Here is a 19,111-nt window from a genome sequence, read left to right as displayed (position 1 = left end):
ACTTAACCGCTACTGAATTCCTTCAGATAAAGCTTCATAAATTGGTGTAAAAAAGCAATTTAAGAGTTGGCTTCCTAATGCTTTTAACTACTTGCAGAAAAAGATATTTAAATTACAATTAAAATAGATTTTAGGTTCTGAAAACATGAATAATCCAAATCAAATGCTTTTTACTTTTCACTAAGTGGCTGATCAACCACAGATACTCATAGATTTTTACTGTGCTTGCTCTTGGTATACATACAGATGGATCTATGCCACTCTGGTTTTTATCAGATAATACATACCTATTTTGACAATCTACAACAGAACCTGAAGTATTTATGGACAAATTAGCCAGTATTTCATCTCATGATGAACAGAGACATGCTGTCTTTCAAAGGGAGTCTTGCATAAGTCATGCTGTAAGAACTCAGACACGGTCAGCATAAAAAATTCTTTAAGGACCCTTGAGGTACAGGGATGTAGCCAAAACTCTTTGTACCTTCCTACCCTCTTCTTACTCCTCAGAATCTTGAATTTTTTTAAAAGCAACATCAGCTAAGCCAGTCTCACTTTCCTGTGGACTTTCAGAATGCAGGGCTCGCGCCTCCACCTCTTTAGTAAATTCAGGTTCTTCCGTTCGGTCAGTAGCATTATTTGGATCCACTTGTTTGGTAGCATCTGGACCAGGATCTGACTGTTCATCGCTTGTAGAACTACCATCTGCTAGTTGCACTTCATCTAAACAAAACAGAAATTGCATCATCAGTAAACACTGAACTCATCTGCAAGCAAACATTTTTATAATTGAAGAGTAATAAACACTAGGAAACTCTGCATCAATTACAAAAGTTATTAATTTAACCAAGCTTCATCAAAAAAGACCTAAGACACTAGAGTTCTGCTTAAATTGGTGATAAGATTACTCTGAAACTAACCCTACACAAAGCTTCCATAAATTTATCTTCACTTTTGCCATACTTCTTTTTAATGTCTAGGAGCAGAGTAGGACACCACAGTTATTTTAACTTTCAATTCACTATGTTTTATTGACACTATTCCTACAGTTAGCTTTTCAAAGAATGTCTGCAGGATGGTTAAACAGAGAGTACAGGTGAGTTTTGTTTTCCTTTTTTAGAAAAAGAAAAAGAAAAAGAAAAAAGAAAAAGAAAAAAGAAAAAGAAAAAAGAAAAAGAAAAAAGAAAAAGAAAAAAGAAAAAGAAAAAAGAAAAAGAAAAAAGAAAAAGAAAAAAGAAAAAGAAAAAAGAAAAAGAAAAAAGAAAAAGAAAAAAGAAAAAGAAAAAAGAAAAAGAAAAAAGAAAAAGAAAAAAGAAAAAGAAAAAAGAAAAAGAAAAAAGAAAAAGAAAAAAGAAAAAGAAAAAAGAAAAAGAAAAAAGAAAAAGAAAAAAGAAAAAGAAAAAAGAGGCATGTACTTGATTATGTAGCAAGCATTTTTGCATATAACAGACTGAAAAAATTATTTGCTAATGAACAGTTGACCACAATGAACTTTGGTTGAAGTGAGTCATCCTAAAATTTATAACCAGACTGCATGGAATGGAATCAGCTGTTGCACCTTTACTTTTCAAGCTATATTTTTGGAGAAAAAAAAACTGTTAAAGAACTTTTTGCCCTGATGCTGCTAAGTAGGGGCTGGGTCCTAGCAATTCTGAAAAGAAAGGGGAATGCCTATTTGGGGGCCCTGGCACGTTCCGAAGTAGTTCATCTTGGTTTCTTATTCTCTGTTATGATTTATAGCCAGCTGAAAACACTGTCACAGCTGGCCACAACACTGCCAACGCCCTGCCAAGGTCTCATTCGGCTATGGAGCTAACTGCCTTAAGCACAGGCTGAAGCATACACTGCCTTAGCACTCACCCTTCCACAGTGGTAACTCTTAAACTCTTGGTTTCGCTTATAGTTGCAGCTGTGGTACCTGAAGAAGCTAGTGAAGACTGACACGTAGACAGTGCAGTGGTAACGTGTCAAAAAACGTTAGCTTCCCTTTTTAGGAAGGGAGGGAGGGAGAAGAGCCATCCACCAAGATCCTGTGTCTCACTCTGAAGAGGACAGTACCTGGCCACTGATTTGTTCAGTTAATCTGAGCCTGCGAGTGTGTGTATCTGTCACCAGTGTGAGGTGCCACACTGCTCACAGCTCATTATCTTTTGCTGTATTGGTATGCAATATGCTTGGGGAGTTCTAGTATCCTTGCCTCCATCTTCCACAGTGATCTTAATTCCATGCAACAGCAACTCTTGTTGTAACAGGATCATCACAGGAAGCTGTTGAAAACTGCACTAATTACTAATTTATATGCTGCTATAGCTTTTACAGTCCATCCGAAGTGAAGAATACTACCATTATAAGAAAAGTGTGATTTGTCCAGTGTGCTTCTACTACCCTCAAAACAAGGGGAAGGGAATCTAGTAAGTTGTAAAAGAGAAAAAGTTATTTCACTTACAGAAACATTGTATCAGAATAAGTTAAGAGGGTATGTGAGATACAGTGGTTTTTCTGTCATTATGTATTAATTATTTGCTTATTGAAGTGAGAAAAACACCATTAATGTTTAAAGAGTAATGCTGTCTTTCTTCTTGTTCAAAGTACACAACACAATTAACTTGATACTGTGATCATGAACAAGAAAGTATTACAGGAGAGTTAACATCTGCATTAACCTTTGCAACGGGAAGGAGTGGGCTGCTTGCTTATTATCCAACTTGTACTAATGCCTCCAACGAAAGGCAGAGTAGCATCAAACTTCTGCATGATTTTGATTAAAGATTTGGATTTGGAAACGGTGCAGTGTAATTCAAAATGCTTTAGTTGTAGAAACCTGTGTAACTCTAGCATTAAAAAAACATAGTACACAGCACAAGTACACAGCATTTGCAAATAGAAAGACTAGAATTCCAACAAATGCAGATATGCTGTTATGTTACAACAGAGATTTTTCTTTCAACCTCAGCTGTTAACAGATTTTAAGACCTGTTACTATTGTTCCTTGTGGTGCAGTTAATGCAGCATTAGTTTCAGCAAGTAAACTAAAGATCCTGACCTTTCTTTTGCTTTTTTTCTTGTTTCCTTTTTTCTTTGGCAGCTTCTAGTTCTTGTTTCTCATGAATTTCCTTCAGGGTCTTACAGACTTTTCTGTGGGTAAACCAGTGTATTTTCTGGCAGTTCTGGTCACAGTACATCACCTGAAAGTTACCAGAGCTATCAATTAATCTTTACGTACTAAAAAATACACAATATTTTTGCATTTCATAGTGTACAGAGTTAAACCTCTCTATGTATATTATTTTACAGTATTTCTAAGCAATTTGTGAGGGCATATGGAATGATTCTAACCTATATAAAACTCTATACAGAATATTTGTTTTGTTAACTCTGAAAATACAGAAATTTTACTCTTTCTTAATTCTTAAAACATACACAGGTGGAAATCCAAGTACTCCTACTTCTGAATTTCAGGCATCTCTCCCAGAAGTAGACAGCTTGCACATTTTCACTGTAGGCATACATGCCATTCCTCATAAGTCTACACAGTAAATAGTCAAGCATTCAAAATCCTCAGCACCTCAGTGGCACTATTTTTTTCTGATTCATTATAACTATTCATGGATTCTTACCATTTTACATACAGAACATCTTTTGTCTGCACCCTTTCCTCCACAAGTTGTACAGAATTCGGCATCCACAAAACCCACTTGGCCAGTAATAGCTTGTGTAAGTACAGAAAAAGCTGTAGGATCAGAACCCTGAAAGGTAAGACGAGGTAGTAATGAGATTAAAAAGCAACACTATCATGAAGAGGGACATGCACGAGAAAAACCAAACAAGCAATGCAAACTTCCAAGCAGCCAGTTGCAATCTCACTGAAGATGCAACAGCAGCAAGAACATAGAACTAAATCCAGAATTACAACTAACATGCACAACTTAACATTTATATGGTTAGATAAATTTTTGTACACAAAGTTAACCCAGTCTTTAGCTCCAGTAAAAGGGAGGACAACAATTATCAGGTTTTACTCTGTAAATTGTCAGTAACACTATTTACTAACTCAGTGTTCTGTCATCTGCTTGAAGATCGCGTGCAGCAGGTTTTTACAGCTTAGTCTGTGCTGGCCCACACAAGGTATTTTACTTGTCACTGATATACTATTGTGCTCAGTGTACTCAGATACTACAGACCAAATGGTCAGAACTCAGAATCTTCAAAACAATGATTTACATATTACTATTTAAATATTATTTGCAGTATCTTTCCCAGGCAATACAAGCAGTACGACTTAGTATATTTTACTGGTAACCAAAAATTACAACTACTCTTTTGGGCAATGCTGTAAACGTTAGAGGAAAAAAATGCCAAGTAATTCCAGCTCTAAGTAAATCCTTAAACTGTTAGACTACCATGGAATATGCATGATCATAACTACTACGACAATGCTGAGGTGCCCAGACTGAATCCCAGTAATTGTGCTGCCAAAGGCCAAGGCCTTCCAGACAATTAAAAATTTATAGCATGTCCTCCTTCCCAGTTCTGCATGATGGACAGAAATCCAATACAACAAACCATTATTGCTTTAAAGAGAGAAGGCAGAAAAGGCTGCCAGCTCTTCTAAGAAAAAACAGACAGGAAGGAAAATGTTTACTCTAAAGCAAGTCGTAATGCATGGTGATGGCTTATGTTTTCACACTGTGTTTATTTTTCTGGCTTAGACAAACAGTAGGGATTGCATTAAGCCTCAGGACATTTTACTAGACTGGAGCCACTTAAGACGGAGGCTATTTTTAATTCATTCAGTATAATGCAAACACATCACAAAATTGTTCCACTTCCCCAGTGTTAGTGCATATAACATCTAGCTCTCAGAGACCAAAGATTATTGGTCTCTGAGAACTTTATTAAAAAAGAATAGTACATCTAGGGTAAAATTTATTATGAACTATTTAGTAGTACTATAATGAAGTGTGTTAGCAAAGGCATATGAAGAAAAATTAAGTTAGATTTTTTACTTGTAATTTTGATTTCCTAATTTAGATATACATTTTGCTCTATATTGCATCATCTTGCTGCTCCTCATGATAAAAGGCGCCTCACAGGATGTTTTTTGGTTTTGTACCATCATTATATTATCAACTTTTTGTGTACACTAGGAATAATGAATGCATTAAAACTAGGAAACTATTCAATCTTAAATTGAATTTAGACATGAAAAAGGAGTGCAAAATGAGTTTCATCTGTGTCTGTATCTACAACTTTTAAGAGCAAATCTACAAAGAAAAACTGAACAGACATCCCAGAGTAGGAAAACAAAGCTCTGACACAGAAACAAAATTGTTTCAATTTTCTTTAAAAGTGGAGGTATCGAAGCATTCGTTATGAGCACAGGAAAAAAACTGCTAGTTGAACTATTTCAGAGCATCTTCCTGCAATATTTAAAATAAAATTCCAGTTTGCCAGAGAGTTCACAGACATCAAAAACCTTTGTTTAATATTATGCACTGCAGAAGCTGAGGAGCAGAAAGATGGCTTATTTTAAACTGAATTTATTATGAAAGTTGCTTAGGAAGTATTTTCTTCATAGGAAAAACTTACTATTTCAACAGGAGCAATACTTCTCACGAGCTGCTGGAGCAATGTAGCTTCACAGTAAGGAAACTTTCGGATACTTTCTCGAATCAGCTTCTCTTGATACACAGGGAAACCATCTTTCTCTCTCCCTTTCAAGAGACTAAATTTTTTAAAACCAAAGTCAAGTAATAAATCACATAGTAAATGTTCAAGAACAAATACACAGCATGCTGTACTCTGTCCTCTTCCAAATGATAGAGAAGAATTAGAATTCAAAATTTGGCAACTTCATACATAGAAGTGTTTAAAATGCAAATGAAATTATTTTTATTCTAATGCACAATCATTACAAAATATAAAATTACTACCTGTATGTTCTAAGCTCTGAAACCACTACTTACTGATTCAACCACACAGAGAAAAATAATAATCTACGGGTACACTAGTATCAACATCAGACTGAAGCAGCAAAATGCTTTGTTGTGTTTAAAAATGATCATTGTAAAAATAAACACTGAAGAACACACAACACTAAAATACAAATTCTGCTTTACTTATGTTTAAGAACAGGTTATAGTCCTGATGCCTCTACATTCATCTGGTTGGCTCCTACTTTTTTATATGGATCACCGATGAACCATTTGATTTCAGTATGTGAAAGCTGACTTCATAACTTATTTTCAGTATCATGTAGAAATCCAGGGAGGTCTATGGGGAAAGTGATCCTTCTAAAAGTCAGGCCACTTTGATACTTAAGATCACCCAGCTGGTTCTGTAACTCTGACTGAGTTCTGAAGATCTAAGTGATTTAAGAGCACAAGTCTCACTCATCCAGAGCCGGTGGGATATACAGTTGCTTAAGTGGTTTTGAAAAAAAAATTAAAAAATAAAAAAATCTCACTGCTGGAGAGCAAAATGGCAGAAGAACTGTTCCCAGATGATCAATATTGGACATTGAGAAATTCTTTTTTCAAACCTATCACTCCCCTTTTTCTCTACCACATATTGCTCTCTGCTGCTTCATAGTGTATGTGTGACTGCCAAGCTCTAATCAGTTCCAGCTGGGAGCTGAAACTCTAAGAATGTTTCTTTTGTAACCCAGGAAAGGACAATGCCACTTCAGGAAGAAAAAAGGGCGTCAGTGCCACCCTGAAGTGACTACAGCTGGGATTATTTCAAAATGTACTTGGCATAGCCTTTATCCAAGACAATCCAATCTATTATTGCAGGCGTCTTTTTTTGATATCTGTAGAGCTGGTTCATACATATGGCTTTCAGACCTCTTTGTAGAAATACATACCTTTTGATAAATCCATCTAGTTTATCCTCTCGTTCTTTTAAGAATGTAATACATTTCTGGAAGATGCAACTGATGTAGTGCATTTTCATAGCAAGTACTTCATTCATATCTTTCTGCTTCATGCATTTCTCACAAATTAGATCCAGAACCCTGTAACATTTCTGCAGTGCTTCTACTTCAGCCAATAGAGGGTTCTCTTTAACCAGCAACACAATCTATGAGAAAGAGCAAAGAAAATGTAATCGAATTAGGAACTAATATTTTCAGACTTGTGCATTAGCATTACAGGCTATATAGCTTATAATGAGCTAAATTTCAGTGGAGTTTCTAATATTCCTCTACTTCTGTCTTATGCAGACTTCTCCTCCTTTTTTCAGTCACTATTTAGTATTACTATTTAATATACTGTAATTCACAGCTCCCATACAAGAAATATTCAAAATTAAGTCTGTTATTAAAAATACTACGGATTTTTCCAGAATAAGAACCTGAAGAATCAAAACCATTTCAAAAGAAACAGTTACAGAAACTACCATACATTGTCCCAAAATCACTTTCCTTTTGAACACCTAAAACCGGACTTGTAGAATTTGGGCAGTTTCACAGAACGCACCAACGTCACATAATCTGGGAGTACTTCAGGTAGACCAGTAAAGCACTGAACTATCCATTTTGAGAGGAAACTGTATACTCTGCTCACTAAATTAGCTGCCACTGGTGCATTACCCTTTGAATGTGCTGCAGTTACCTGGTGGGCATCTGTTGACAAATTCCTGACTTGGAATGGCAAGCCCAAGGAACTTGTCTTTGAATTGAGGTGTATTAATCTCCCTGAACTACACGGGAGCAGCAAACCATAAAAGGCGTTATTTTAATCAAATACACTGGGAAGTAAAAATAAACATCTCTTGCCCATACTTTCAGAAACAGCAGTAGATGTTACTACAGTGAACCAGTGATGAAGATAGGAAGATACATGCTGAGACAGGCATCGAGAGAACAATGAGATTTTGTTACAACAGTAAATTGTTCTATGTTTCCACTTCAAGCAGGGCTAGGAAAAAAAGAAAGCTATCTGTGGGTATGGATGCAAAAAATAAGAATCTCTCCACTTAAAGGTGCTAGTTTAAGATACTGGTGTATATAAACACTGAAATAGCTTCACTTTTTAATCAATTCTAAATGTTGAACCTGGTTCTCATTTTCAGAAGCACCTGAACAGTTCATAATGCTTTTGATCTCAGTTGGGACTCTCAGAAGAGCTGAATGCTTTCTGACAAAAAGAAACAGTTTCCATGCCAGAAACATATAAAATTTACATATTACTCCACCTTAACAGGATGCATGTTAGTAGTAGTAATAATTTTATGTAGAGGTCCAGCTAATTTTACTGGCAGTTTTGGTTCTTTATCTAAGCCTTGTGGTTTAGTATAGTAGTCCAGCCTTTCACGTGGAAAGAAGTTGTTGATGACGGTCACACAGTCATGTTGACCTAAAGGCACACAAGAAAAAAAACAAAACACCAATGAAATTAAATAGTAACAACAACAACAAAAAGACCTGAAACCAAATCCAATACAGGTGAGAATTACTCACAAAGGAGCTTAGCATGATAGGCTTTGCACTGGTGACAGGCAACTCTTACAATTCTTTTACATTCATTAAGTGTCACTTACTGACTCCCAGCAGGGAATGACTTAATGAAATTTCATTTTGAGAACTTTATCTCCTTCCCGCATCCTCCTTCCCTGGTGAGCCAACACTAAAAGAATAGGTATTTTTCCCCAAAGTTACACTATACTAGTAGTCTCATGCTGGTGTTAAAATTTCTCATGAGAAGTTATTTCCACTTCGTACTTTCAAAAATTAATGACATTTGCATTGTGATTTTTAAGTTTTAAGACCTGAAACAGAACATGCTTAAAATTTACAGAAAAAAAAAAAAAAGGACTGTGATGAAAGTAACAAGATGAGAGAATTTACACCCCCTTCTTGTCTTCTACATCTGACAATATGATGGATTACTTGGCTAAAGGGAAAATAAAATTTAGCTTCTCTAGTTCAAGACCATATTCTTTAAATTGATTGATTTATCTTGGCACTAATCCTATTAATCAGTAGAATAAGACACAGACAACGAAATTCCAGCATTTAAAACCCTCCACCGTTTTAGAAGAGACTGTTCTAAGCTAATAGAGCACCATGTAAGACAAATGACAGGGGAAGAAGTATCCTCACTTCCCACACACTGACAGATGAATTAATGTTGATAGGACAGAGAATAGAAAGATCAGGAATGGATTCTAATGTTCAGAGTTTTACAGAGTAGCATATCTCAGTATGTCTGAAAATATTTATTCTACCTTGGTGATGTGATGAGATTTTAAATAAAAATTCTCCAAAATTATATTGGAGATAACATTCTCTATTCATTAATAAGTCAATTCAGCACGATAATGGGAAAGACTCTCCAAATCCAAAGTATAATTAATAGGAGTGGGCTTCTCTGAGGTATTAAGTGAATAGTTAAGGTTTTGCTGCTTGTACCTCAAGTAAGCAATGTCAATCTTTTCCTTTTTTAAAAGGCCAGAACAAGACACAATTGAAATTGAAACTGCACTAACTCACTATTCAAGGCGGTAAATCTAAATGGCACGGTAGGCTCTTGCAAGAGAGTTCTCAGACATTTAAACAATATGAGAAGGTTGTGTTGAAGTGAAAATACAGGTCCTCAGTTTTGGATGTTGAGAAGGTCATCAGGACAGCAATAGCTGAGTCATTAAAACAATTTCACTTTTTCTCGTAGTATTTTATCAAATGTCCTTGCTAGAAATAAAGAAAAAGTGGTATATTTGGGAATGTTAAGCCAGAAATCTCCCAGCACTGTCAAGATGGGTAAAGAAGTAAAAAAGGTTTAGGAAAAAAAGACAAGAAAAAGAAACATAACAACAGCAAAAAGCCTAGTTGCATGTTTTGCCCAGGACCACACAGCATACTGGAACGATAAATCTTTTGTCTTGTTCTAGTCAAGTTCAGGTCAGTAGGTACTGACCTACCTCAGAGCAGGTTCTGAGACTTTGCCCACGGAGGGGGTGAAGGGCAGGAGGTGACTCACCGCGAGCACAGAGCGCGCTCCTGGCAAAGCTCAGATGAGGATTCCTGACTCCCAGTGCTACGTTTGTCCCTTCCCACAAAGGGAGCTCCGATTACGCGCTTTGTACTGCAGAAGCACATACCTGCACTTCAGACACCTCAGATGTCAGCAGCTTCCTCTTACTAGTTGAAAAGTGATGACATTGCAAAAACTTGCATGCTTGGAGAACAGCAGGATTTATTCTTACAGATAAGATCATTTGTGCTTTTATAAAACAAAGCATGGGAATAAAACACAAATTGACTCTGTTACAGGATGAGATGTGAAAAAAAAGCTGAACAATTACATCATTTCAGAATGGGTCATTAAATAATGTTCCTCCAATAAAAAACACCAGATTCTAACATTTTCCTTCTTTAGGAATTTAGGAAATGATAACAGACTTTCACCTTACCCACAAAAGCAGCCATCTGAGCTGCTGTCCTTCCCACAGAGTTGACAACATCAGTCTCTGCTCCAGCCTCTAACATCATCCAGGTGATTTCTTTGTTTCCTGAATTTGAGTCGGGGTGGCGGGGGGAAGAGATGGGGAGAACAAACCAGAACTTATAATTCTTTATGTTGTAAAAAACCAAGGGGTGAATTTCTTAAAGACCAGGAATAACACTGAGGGAAATGAATGTTCTTAATGTCGTTATTTTAAGAATGGATTAAGAGAAAGACATGGTGCTGCCTCCTTATTTATGGTTCCAGGGGGTCAAAGCAAAGTGAAAACTAAATTCAGGCAGGGTATAACTCTGGTCTCTGTAACACAGACTCAGCTCCCTGTGGAGCTTATGGGAGTCCTATGCATATAACTACAGAAGAGCTTGGTCCCTCTGGATAGCAGTATAGAAGCAAAGTCTACTAATCTAGTTTGACAGTTCAACTACAACATTTGCTATTCTAAGAAGAAAAACAAATGCAGTACTATTATGTAGCAGGAGCATAGAGAAGAGAACAGATTGTTCCTTTCTCCACAGCGGGAACTGGGTGTTCTCACTGGGCTAAATACCAAGTAAAATGAAGCTAAAATTTGACGAGAAGATTAGATGACTTAATTGGTGCCCTTCAGAGACTAATAAGGACACTTGTCACCACTCGTGCTGGTTCTGCTTTCAAAGGTATTCTTTATCAGTTTTTGTGCACATGCTAAGTACAAAAAATTGAATATAAAAAAGAGGGAGTGGTGGATGGAAATTAATGTTTCTGATTTAAAAACAAAGGCAATGCATTAGTATTGCTCATGTACCTTTTGTACTCACAGATAACAGGAGCATTCAAACCCAGGATGACAGGTTAAAAGCTCATCTGTGAGAAAATGGTAAAAATGCAGTATTTTCCATAAAGCTGCAGTCATTTAACAGCCTCTGGGAGTTTGTTCCCATCCATCTGCTGCAGCTCCAATATTGCTCAATGACATGGAATACTGAAATTTTCCAGATCTTTTTACTAACTTTTTAGGAGAAAAGCAATCTGATGATCCAGTTAAGGTTCATATACACATGTCTTTCTCTTTTTATACTTTTGATGGAAGAAAGCAGAGTTTAAACTGTACCTAAGTACAGTTTAACTCTGGGAAGACATAAGTGGCCTAGAAAGAAAATACTTAAAATAACCTCATATTCCCAAATCTAATATTTTCCCTAGAAGGAATAAAGTTTTTTATGTAGTGTCTTTTTCTCATGCAAAGAAATATTTATTCTTTTCATCAGGGAAAAAGAATAGTAAGAGGACAGCTGCAAACCATGACTTGAGACAGGAGATATATACAGCTATAAGCATTCTCATGGGGAAAAAAAAAAAAAAGAGGAGAGGGAAAATTAATGTGAGAAAACATTAAGTTTAAAACTTACTAAATACATTTTTAAACACCCACAAGATAATTACAAATATAACGTAGGAAAAAGGCAAAATTTGAAAAATACTGGATTGATTTGACAAGCCTCAAATATTACTAAAAGCTAATGACTTGTAGTCCTAAAAAGGAAGTTTGGTGCAGCATCTTTTTCAGTGTAACAGTATAATTAAACAGAATGTATCCCACTGTACAGGAAAATTGTCACAAGAGACTGAATTTTGAGATTTATAACAAATAGGACAAAGTACAGACAAACTATACGCCTCAAAACACTGAACAAAATCAATTTTTATACAGAAAAAGATCCCAAGCCTGAACTGTAGCTCTCCTGTTCCACTGTCCTTATCATTCTACTGGTCTTGACGTATTTGCATGGTTCACATAAGTAACAGTAACCTGAATAGTAAAAACATGTCAACATATTCCTTTTAAATATTAATTTATGGCAAATTCTACCCATCAGTGTCACAAAAATCAGTGATGTAAGTTTAGTAAGAAGTTACCTGAAAGTCCAGCAAACATCAAGGCAGTATATCCATGCTCATGTTCATTGCAGTTAACATCAGCTCCATGTCGCAAGAGCAACCTGCACATATCTACTTTCCCTTTATACGCCGCATGCATTAGAGGGGTCATGCCATGCTAGCATAAGGAAAAAAAAAAGCAGCACACAAAAAATAATTCATTATATCTCTTCATCTCCTTACTATTGATAATTTTCACTAGTATATCAATGTCCCTACCAAAGCCTCACATAATATTTAAGTTAGTAACAACAAAAAAGCTCACAAAATCTTGACCAAAAAATGCCTTTACTGAGATGCAGTAGATTTTCTGTTTCCATATCACTTTTCTGATTATGCTGTGCTATATATATGAAAACAGACCAGTGCTGAACAAATAAAATTTAACCCCTATTTGTCACTAGCCCTTTGTATAAGACATTAGCATTAAAGACAACTAATGCTTCCGCTAGCGGGAGAAGCTTGTTTTAGAAAATCTGTCAGGTTCTTCAGTTATTACCCTCCTCCTGCATTATATGATAAGCAACAAGAAAATCAGGAATAGGTTCTTGTTGTTTTTGCCATCACGAAGACAGGCAATTTCTGAAACTCCTCTTGCTTGGTTTTAGTCAGGTTTACTAGTAATTGTATTATCTTCCTCTCCACCCCTTTGGTATGTGTCTGTGATCTTACGCCAGCCAGAGCTCGGAAGGCCCTTGTGAAGACACACAGCTCTAACTAGACTCTAACAGCCACACCGTCTCCAAACTTGCCTCTTGATAAACTGCACCAGGACAGAAAGGATTAGCTTCAGCAAGGGAGGCACTGAGTTCTTATTAGAGTTGCACTGGTGTAATTATAAATGCAAACCTGGGCAAACCCTAGGGGAATGTTCAGAACTAGGGTGAATTTTTAGTGCAGGCTCTCTCCCTCTCAAAGGGCAGGGAAAAGCACGTTCCTGTTTGAGAAAATTGCATGACCTGCTGTTTTTAGAATTTGATACACTTTTTCCAATATGCTGTTTATTTTCACTTAACATCAAGTGAGGATTCATGTTATCAGCCAAGACGTAGTAATTGTGCAAGAACATTCTCAGCACTGAATACAAGGGAGTGTTCTTCAGTTTGTCCATGAAGGAAATCAAAATGGCATTTTCTTCCCTTTTTTTGCAGGTTAAGGCGTGGTGCATGAATACACTCATGTACACCATGACTCCAGCTCTGTAAACGCATGGTAATGTCATACTCTGAAATAATGCAATTGTCATTTTAAGCCTTAATATATTTTTAGTTTCAATTTATGACAGAATAAACCTAGTTAAGTTAAATTTATCAGTATAATTTTCAAAAACTTCCTAAAGGTGAAATTACTAAATTTAAAACTATAGTAACAATTTTTAAGTATTATAACTTAATTATTACCCACCCTAACTGAAAACAATAAAAAATTACTTGATGCCTTATAGTTTAGTACCCTGAAACATTTTGGTAAACTGTAATATAAACTGACATTAAAGAAAACAAAAGACCCGAAGAGATCACTTCTCAGACATGAAACAAATTTGTCCTTGTTTTTGCTAGGTTTCATTTGTGGTCCTGTAAAGGTAAGTAAAGGCCTAAAAACATAAAATATGTTACATTATATAGACAGCAATTTTTATGGGCCAATCCCAGTTTGGAGTCACAGCACAGGTTCTCCTCTGTTAGTTGTGCAGAGAAGTACTGCTGTAAGTACAGCAGTAAACAGTGATTTTAAGTCAATCTGAAGATTATATGTCAAAGGAAAGGGTTGTGGGTTTTTTTGTTTGGTTTGGGTTTTGGTGGGGCTTTTTGTTTATTTGTTGTTTTTTTTCCAGCCTCTCCTCCAGGGAAACATTTTAAAAGCTTTTGGTTACATTTTGAAAGTGTCAGGCTGTGGTGTGAATCAAGAAAACCTATCAAACAGAAAACATGCAGACAGTTGTTGGAAAACTGGATTTAAAATCACACTAATATCAGCCTTTCACATTCACAGCAAATGAAAAAGAGACAGGCTAGATACAACCTTATCTGGAAAGAATATATCTGTGTTACGTAGAATATGCAGAAACCAAAACGACTGCAAATACTCTGCTCAGGCTGAATATCAAAGACAGGTCCAGCAACAGGCTGTTTTCTGACAAATGACATTTGGATTATGAATACAACATACTTAAAAGACCAAGCTGGTAGACAGTTTCTTACGCATACAGATGAAACAGATTATTTATTCTTCCAATATTGAACACAGGATGAAGAATCCATTTTCTAACAGCTACTAAGTAACATTCCTCTGTACAAAAATCCATTTTTTCAAAGACATTCCCTAGGACAAAAATGAATTTTCCTAGTTTTTTGTTTACTTTGTAGGGATGTTACATCAGGTACAGGGAGCAAAGTTAACATCTCCCATCTTATGTTGGGCTACGAGTATTCCCTGTACACCTGACTGTACAATGGAAATGAGGAGTTTGCAGCGCCTCTAGAAATTGCTTGGCATCCCCCTTGACCAGGTTCTTGGGTTCATCAACCAACAGGGACCCCCTGGCACAATGGGGCTGTGCCTCACGGCATGGCCAACCCACCCTTCCTGTTCCTGATGCTGTAAATACACCAGAAGCAGACTGAGGGATGGGATTTCAAGAGCGAAATGGATCTAATGCTGCCATGGTGGGGGAACCAAGTGAAGAAATAATATACTGTGGGGTCAGTGGTTTGAATCAGCTCAGAAAGGGAGCAAAGGACACGTGGGGAAGCAGGAGGGGCAGATGAGTACCAGAACCAGGGAGAAGTTGGACTCCATGACCAGAAGCGGGAGAAGAAAGCAGATCAATTTCTCTCTGCAGCACTTGGGAGCTATTACATCTGTGCTTCCACAGGCTGAATAAAAAAAATCATAAAGAGAACAAACTAGAAAAACAACCTTTTGCCTTCTAGGAACTACAGAGGAAGTTCTCAACAGCACTGTTTCTCAGCCTTTGTTGACCAGAGGAACTGGGGAGCAGGGGCTGGCCAGGGAACAAGAGTTGGGACAAACAAAAAGAATACACAGACCATCTCGCATCCCAGTGACCTGGGCACACGCGGCAGAAGATCTGACTGCATTGTGAGCGTTCATACACTCACGCTGACTGTGTAAGAACACAGACATGATACATGTACACTTTCAAAAGCCATTGTTTTGTGGATAAGAGGCTGATGATTCACTACTGGAGTAGCCACATAGACTTGTGTTACTCAAGAGAAAACAGAAATCCAAGTGGTCTCAGCATTCCCTGTATTTTACACCTCTTATGCTCACTTCACCCTTTTTACTTCTCAAATGTGGAAACATGGTCAAGATGTGGCACAGAAGGGGAGGAAACGGGGAAAAAGGCTCCCTTTGCAATGAGGAACCCAGCCCCACATGAACATGGAAAAAGTGCCTTATTCTATTCTTTAGATTCAGGCAACTATACCAGTTCTATTCATTCATAAAATTACAGACTAAACACATAGACTGGAAGTTTGGCTTTTATTTCAGACAATATTTGGGAAGTGATGAGATGCAAGTGTGAGATGGGGACAGGTATTCTTTATCCACACTGTCTGCTGTGATCTAAGCAGAGGGACTACAGTTTGGCGGCGGTGACAAGAAGACAGGGAGCACTCCTGCGTGTCTTGCTGCAGTGTTCATCTTACCTTACAGACACCAAAGTTCATGGTGGAACTTGAGAGAAAATACAGTGCAGTACTTTAAGTAACGTACACTTTTTTTTTTTTAAAGAAAGTTTAAAGAATAGAGGTCTTCAAAGGTTCATTATTCAGCTGCAGGCTAGATAGACATTCAGAACAATTCTGATTTCCAGGAGCTTGTACAGCAATGCTATTTAACAACAAGAAAGCCTTCAGACCTAGTATTTTCCTTGCTAAACTCAGCATAACACTTGTAGAGTTTTGCTGTACCTCATCCAAGCAATTGACACGGACATTCTTGCTGCCCAGTAGCCTTCCAGCCTCCTCGGTGTTTCCTTTAATAAAAAATAAAAAATAAAAATAATAAATAAAAAAAAAAGACACGGAGAGAGAGAAAGAGAGGTGAGAAAGGGAACAAGATCAGTTCCATTCCCGATTAGAATCAAAATCTTTGTAGCTTAACCACTACCAAATCAGTCGTACTTAGTGAAGAGCCTTAGGAATGGACAGTGCTCTGTTCTAGAAGCTAAAAGCCAAGAAGTCACAACATCAAAGAGTAGTCTGAGAACATCCACTAGAAGTAAACGGCATTTTGTGAAATAACTGATCTACACACACACAAGAACAGGACACTAATATGTCTCTTCATAAACAGTATCAGAAAAATTCTGGATGAGTAAAAAATTATGCTGAGTATTTTAACACAGTCTGTACTTTGACCTCTTTTGGAGCATCTTATGTCTAAACAAGCTATCTAAAGTCTCACAAAAGGAAGTTTTCCCATTTCAAAGACTTCTGGTCTGAATGAAACATGCTGTATCATTTACTCACACTGCCTTTCCTGTTTAAGTTTGAAATTTGCAATGTTCCACCTCCCCGGCCCACAAAAGTGGAAAGAATTTGCTTTTGGTAATAGAGAATAGAGGTGGAAAGGACAAGGACCAAGGTAACTTCATCAGTGACATTTCTGAAAAATGCCAAATGCCTAAATAGGCTGAAGTCTGAAAAAAATCTGTGCAACAAAAAAAATAGGCCATACCTTTGTATTTTTCCATTTGCTACAAGAATCCTTCCAGTTAAGCCACAGATCTAAGAACCTGATTTAAAGCCCACTGGAGAACTATCCAGTAACGTCAATGCAACTTCAACGGACATTTAAACAAACAGAAAGAGTACAAAAGAACGTTCAAAGTTCTAAGTTTGGAGAGTCAAATTTATTGCAAATTAACAGAAACTTCTCATCATTGATTCCATCATAAGCAAAACTCTTTCAGCAGTGATGTGCTTAACAAAAATAAGGATTACATCCCTCATTTTAATGACAGACTTCATGTTTATCTTCACTGTATCACAAGGAGGTGCTCTTCCAGCAGATTTTCAGCAAAGCAGGTCTTGCAACTTCAGTTTTGGCTCATTACAAATACTAGAAATAATTTATTTTCATAAAGCTTTTTGTGTGGCTTAACTATACTAAACAAGTTTCTTTACCTCTTTTTAAAAAAAATATAAATTAATTATTTTAAGGAAAAAAGCCAGTCACCTGGGTCATCCCACACACTTGATAAAGATGCAGTGAAATACACTGACTGACAGGGCACTATTGTCAACTAGCCTACTCCCCCAAATATTTATTTATGTATTAATAAACACGTGGGAAGCTTCTTAGGACCCAGAGTAGTTTTCAGAAGAACATCCCAGCAAGAGAACAAATATCAGAAATTCAAGGGGTGATGTTCAAACTAAGTTTCAATGCAAGTAAAGCAAACCAAAGTTGTATTTACAAGTTCAGAGTTCGGTGTGAAAGACATTGAAGGATTTCCAAATGAGACACTAAACTGAGAGAAGTTCAACATCTAGAACTGGCTAGAGCTTAAAGTTGGAGCCAGGCTGCTATTACTGGTGTGTAGTAGGAGGCCAAGAGACAACAGGATCAAGTTGAAACAAAAAGCTTTAGACTGGGTATAAGGAAAACCATTTTCACTGCAAACTCAGTAAGGCAGCAGAACAGGTTGCCCAAAGACACCGTGCCACATCCACCCTTGGAGGTTTTCAAGACCTGATCAAGTAAAGCCCCGAGCAATCTCATCTGACCTCACAGTTGACCTGTTTTGAGCAGGTTGGCCTAGAGACCCCCTGAGGTCCCTTCCAACCTGAATTATGCCCCGACCCTGATCCTAAGCACCAGGTAAGTTAGATAGAAATCTATGCAAGACAAAGGCCTGAAACTCTGCTTAAAGTCAAGTTAATCAAACTGATTCTAATCCACAATAAATTAATTACCAACTGTCCCATGCTTGTGCCTCTGACACAGAGGAATGTTTTAACACAAGGGAGAGCGAAAACCCAAAACTATAAATAAAATTTCTTATGGGTTCAAATTCCCTCAAAACTACATATAGAAATGCATGGAGCACATCAGGTGTTCTTATTTTACCTCCAACTAACAAACACCACTCACAATTTTGAAAACACAGTTTGGAGTGCAACTGTTTAGATAGGGCTGTGACATTCACATTGCTGGACCATGAAATCCAACTGTTATGACAAGTGTGACGGAAAGCCCCCCCAGCAGAAACATAATGTGGTGAAACTGCAACGCTCACATGAAATGCAAAACAAAGCAGCATAAGGGATACAAGGTGCACAACACGCTGGACAAGCTCGAGTTCTGTTAATTAAAAAATGACCTGTCTGCAAGGACATTTCGGTCCGAGCACAGCACACAGGGAAACCTGTAGCAGGCTAAAGAACTGTATTACTCCCTGTAAAATTTGCCTGGTCTAGCAGAAGGTGTCCCTGCTGATGGCAGGGGGGTTGGAACTGGCTGATCTTTAAGGTCCCTTCCAACCCAAACCATTCTGTGATTCTGCACTAACACAGGCCATTAGCTAAATGCCGGCGTGCAGGACTAACAGGAACGCACGCAAGAAGGACACGAGCTTTCCCCGGCGGAGTCAGGCCCCCGCACCCCAGCCCGGCCCGGCCCGGCCGGCGGCGCCCTCTGAGCTCCCCGCATCGGCCCGAGCGAGAAGCGCGCCACGGCTCCAGGGAACAGCC

At 37.6% G+C, this 19,111-nt stretch overlaps 1 protein-coding gene across 1 annotated transcript; it reads right to left on the bottom strand.

The window, feature by feature from the left end:
- Positions 1–499: 499 nt before the first annotated feature.
- ANKMY2 (ankyrin repeat and MYND domain containing 2) lies at positions 500–16,389 on the bottom strand (the record flags this gene model as incomplete). The annotated part of the gene is made up of 9 exons (XM_010172896.1): positions 500–723; positions 3,044–3,185; positions 3,618–3,746; positions 5,590–5,725; positions 6,866–7,080; positions 8,197–8,357; positions 10,414–10,512; positions 12,363–12,501; positions 16,325–16,389. Coding segments are annotated over 9 exons (1,310 nt in total), but the record flags the coding sequence as incomplete, so codon positions are not given.
- Between the last annotated feature and the right edge of the window lie 2,722 nt (positions 16,390–19,111).

This window comes from Antrostomus carolinensis, unplaced genomic scaffold (genome assembly GCF_000700745.2).
Source record: "Antrostomus carolinensis isolate BGI_N321 unplaced genomic scaffold, ASM70074v2 scaffold47907, whole genome shotgun sequence".
NCBI lineage: Eukaryota > Metazoa > Chordata > Aves > Caprimulgiformes > Caprimulgidae > Antrostomus > Antrostomus carolinensis.
This window is presented reverse-complemented; position numbering and strand designations above follow the sequence as displayed.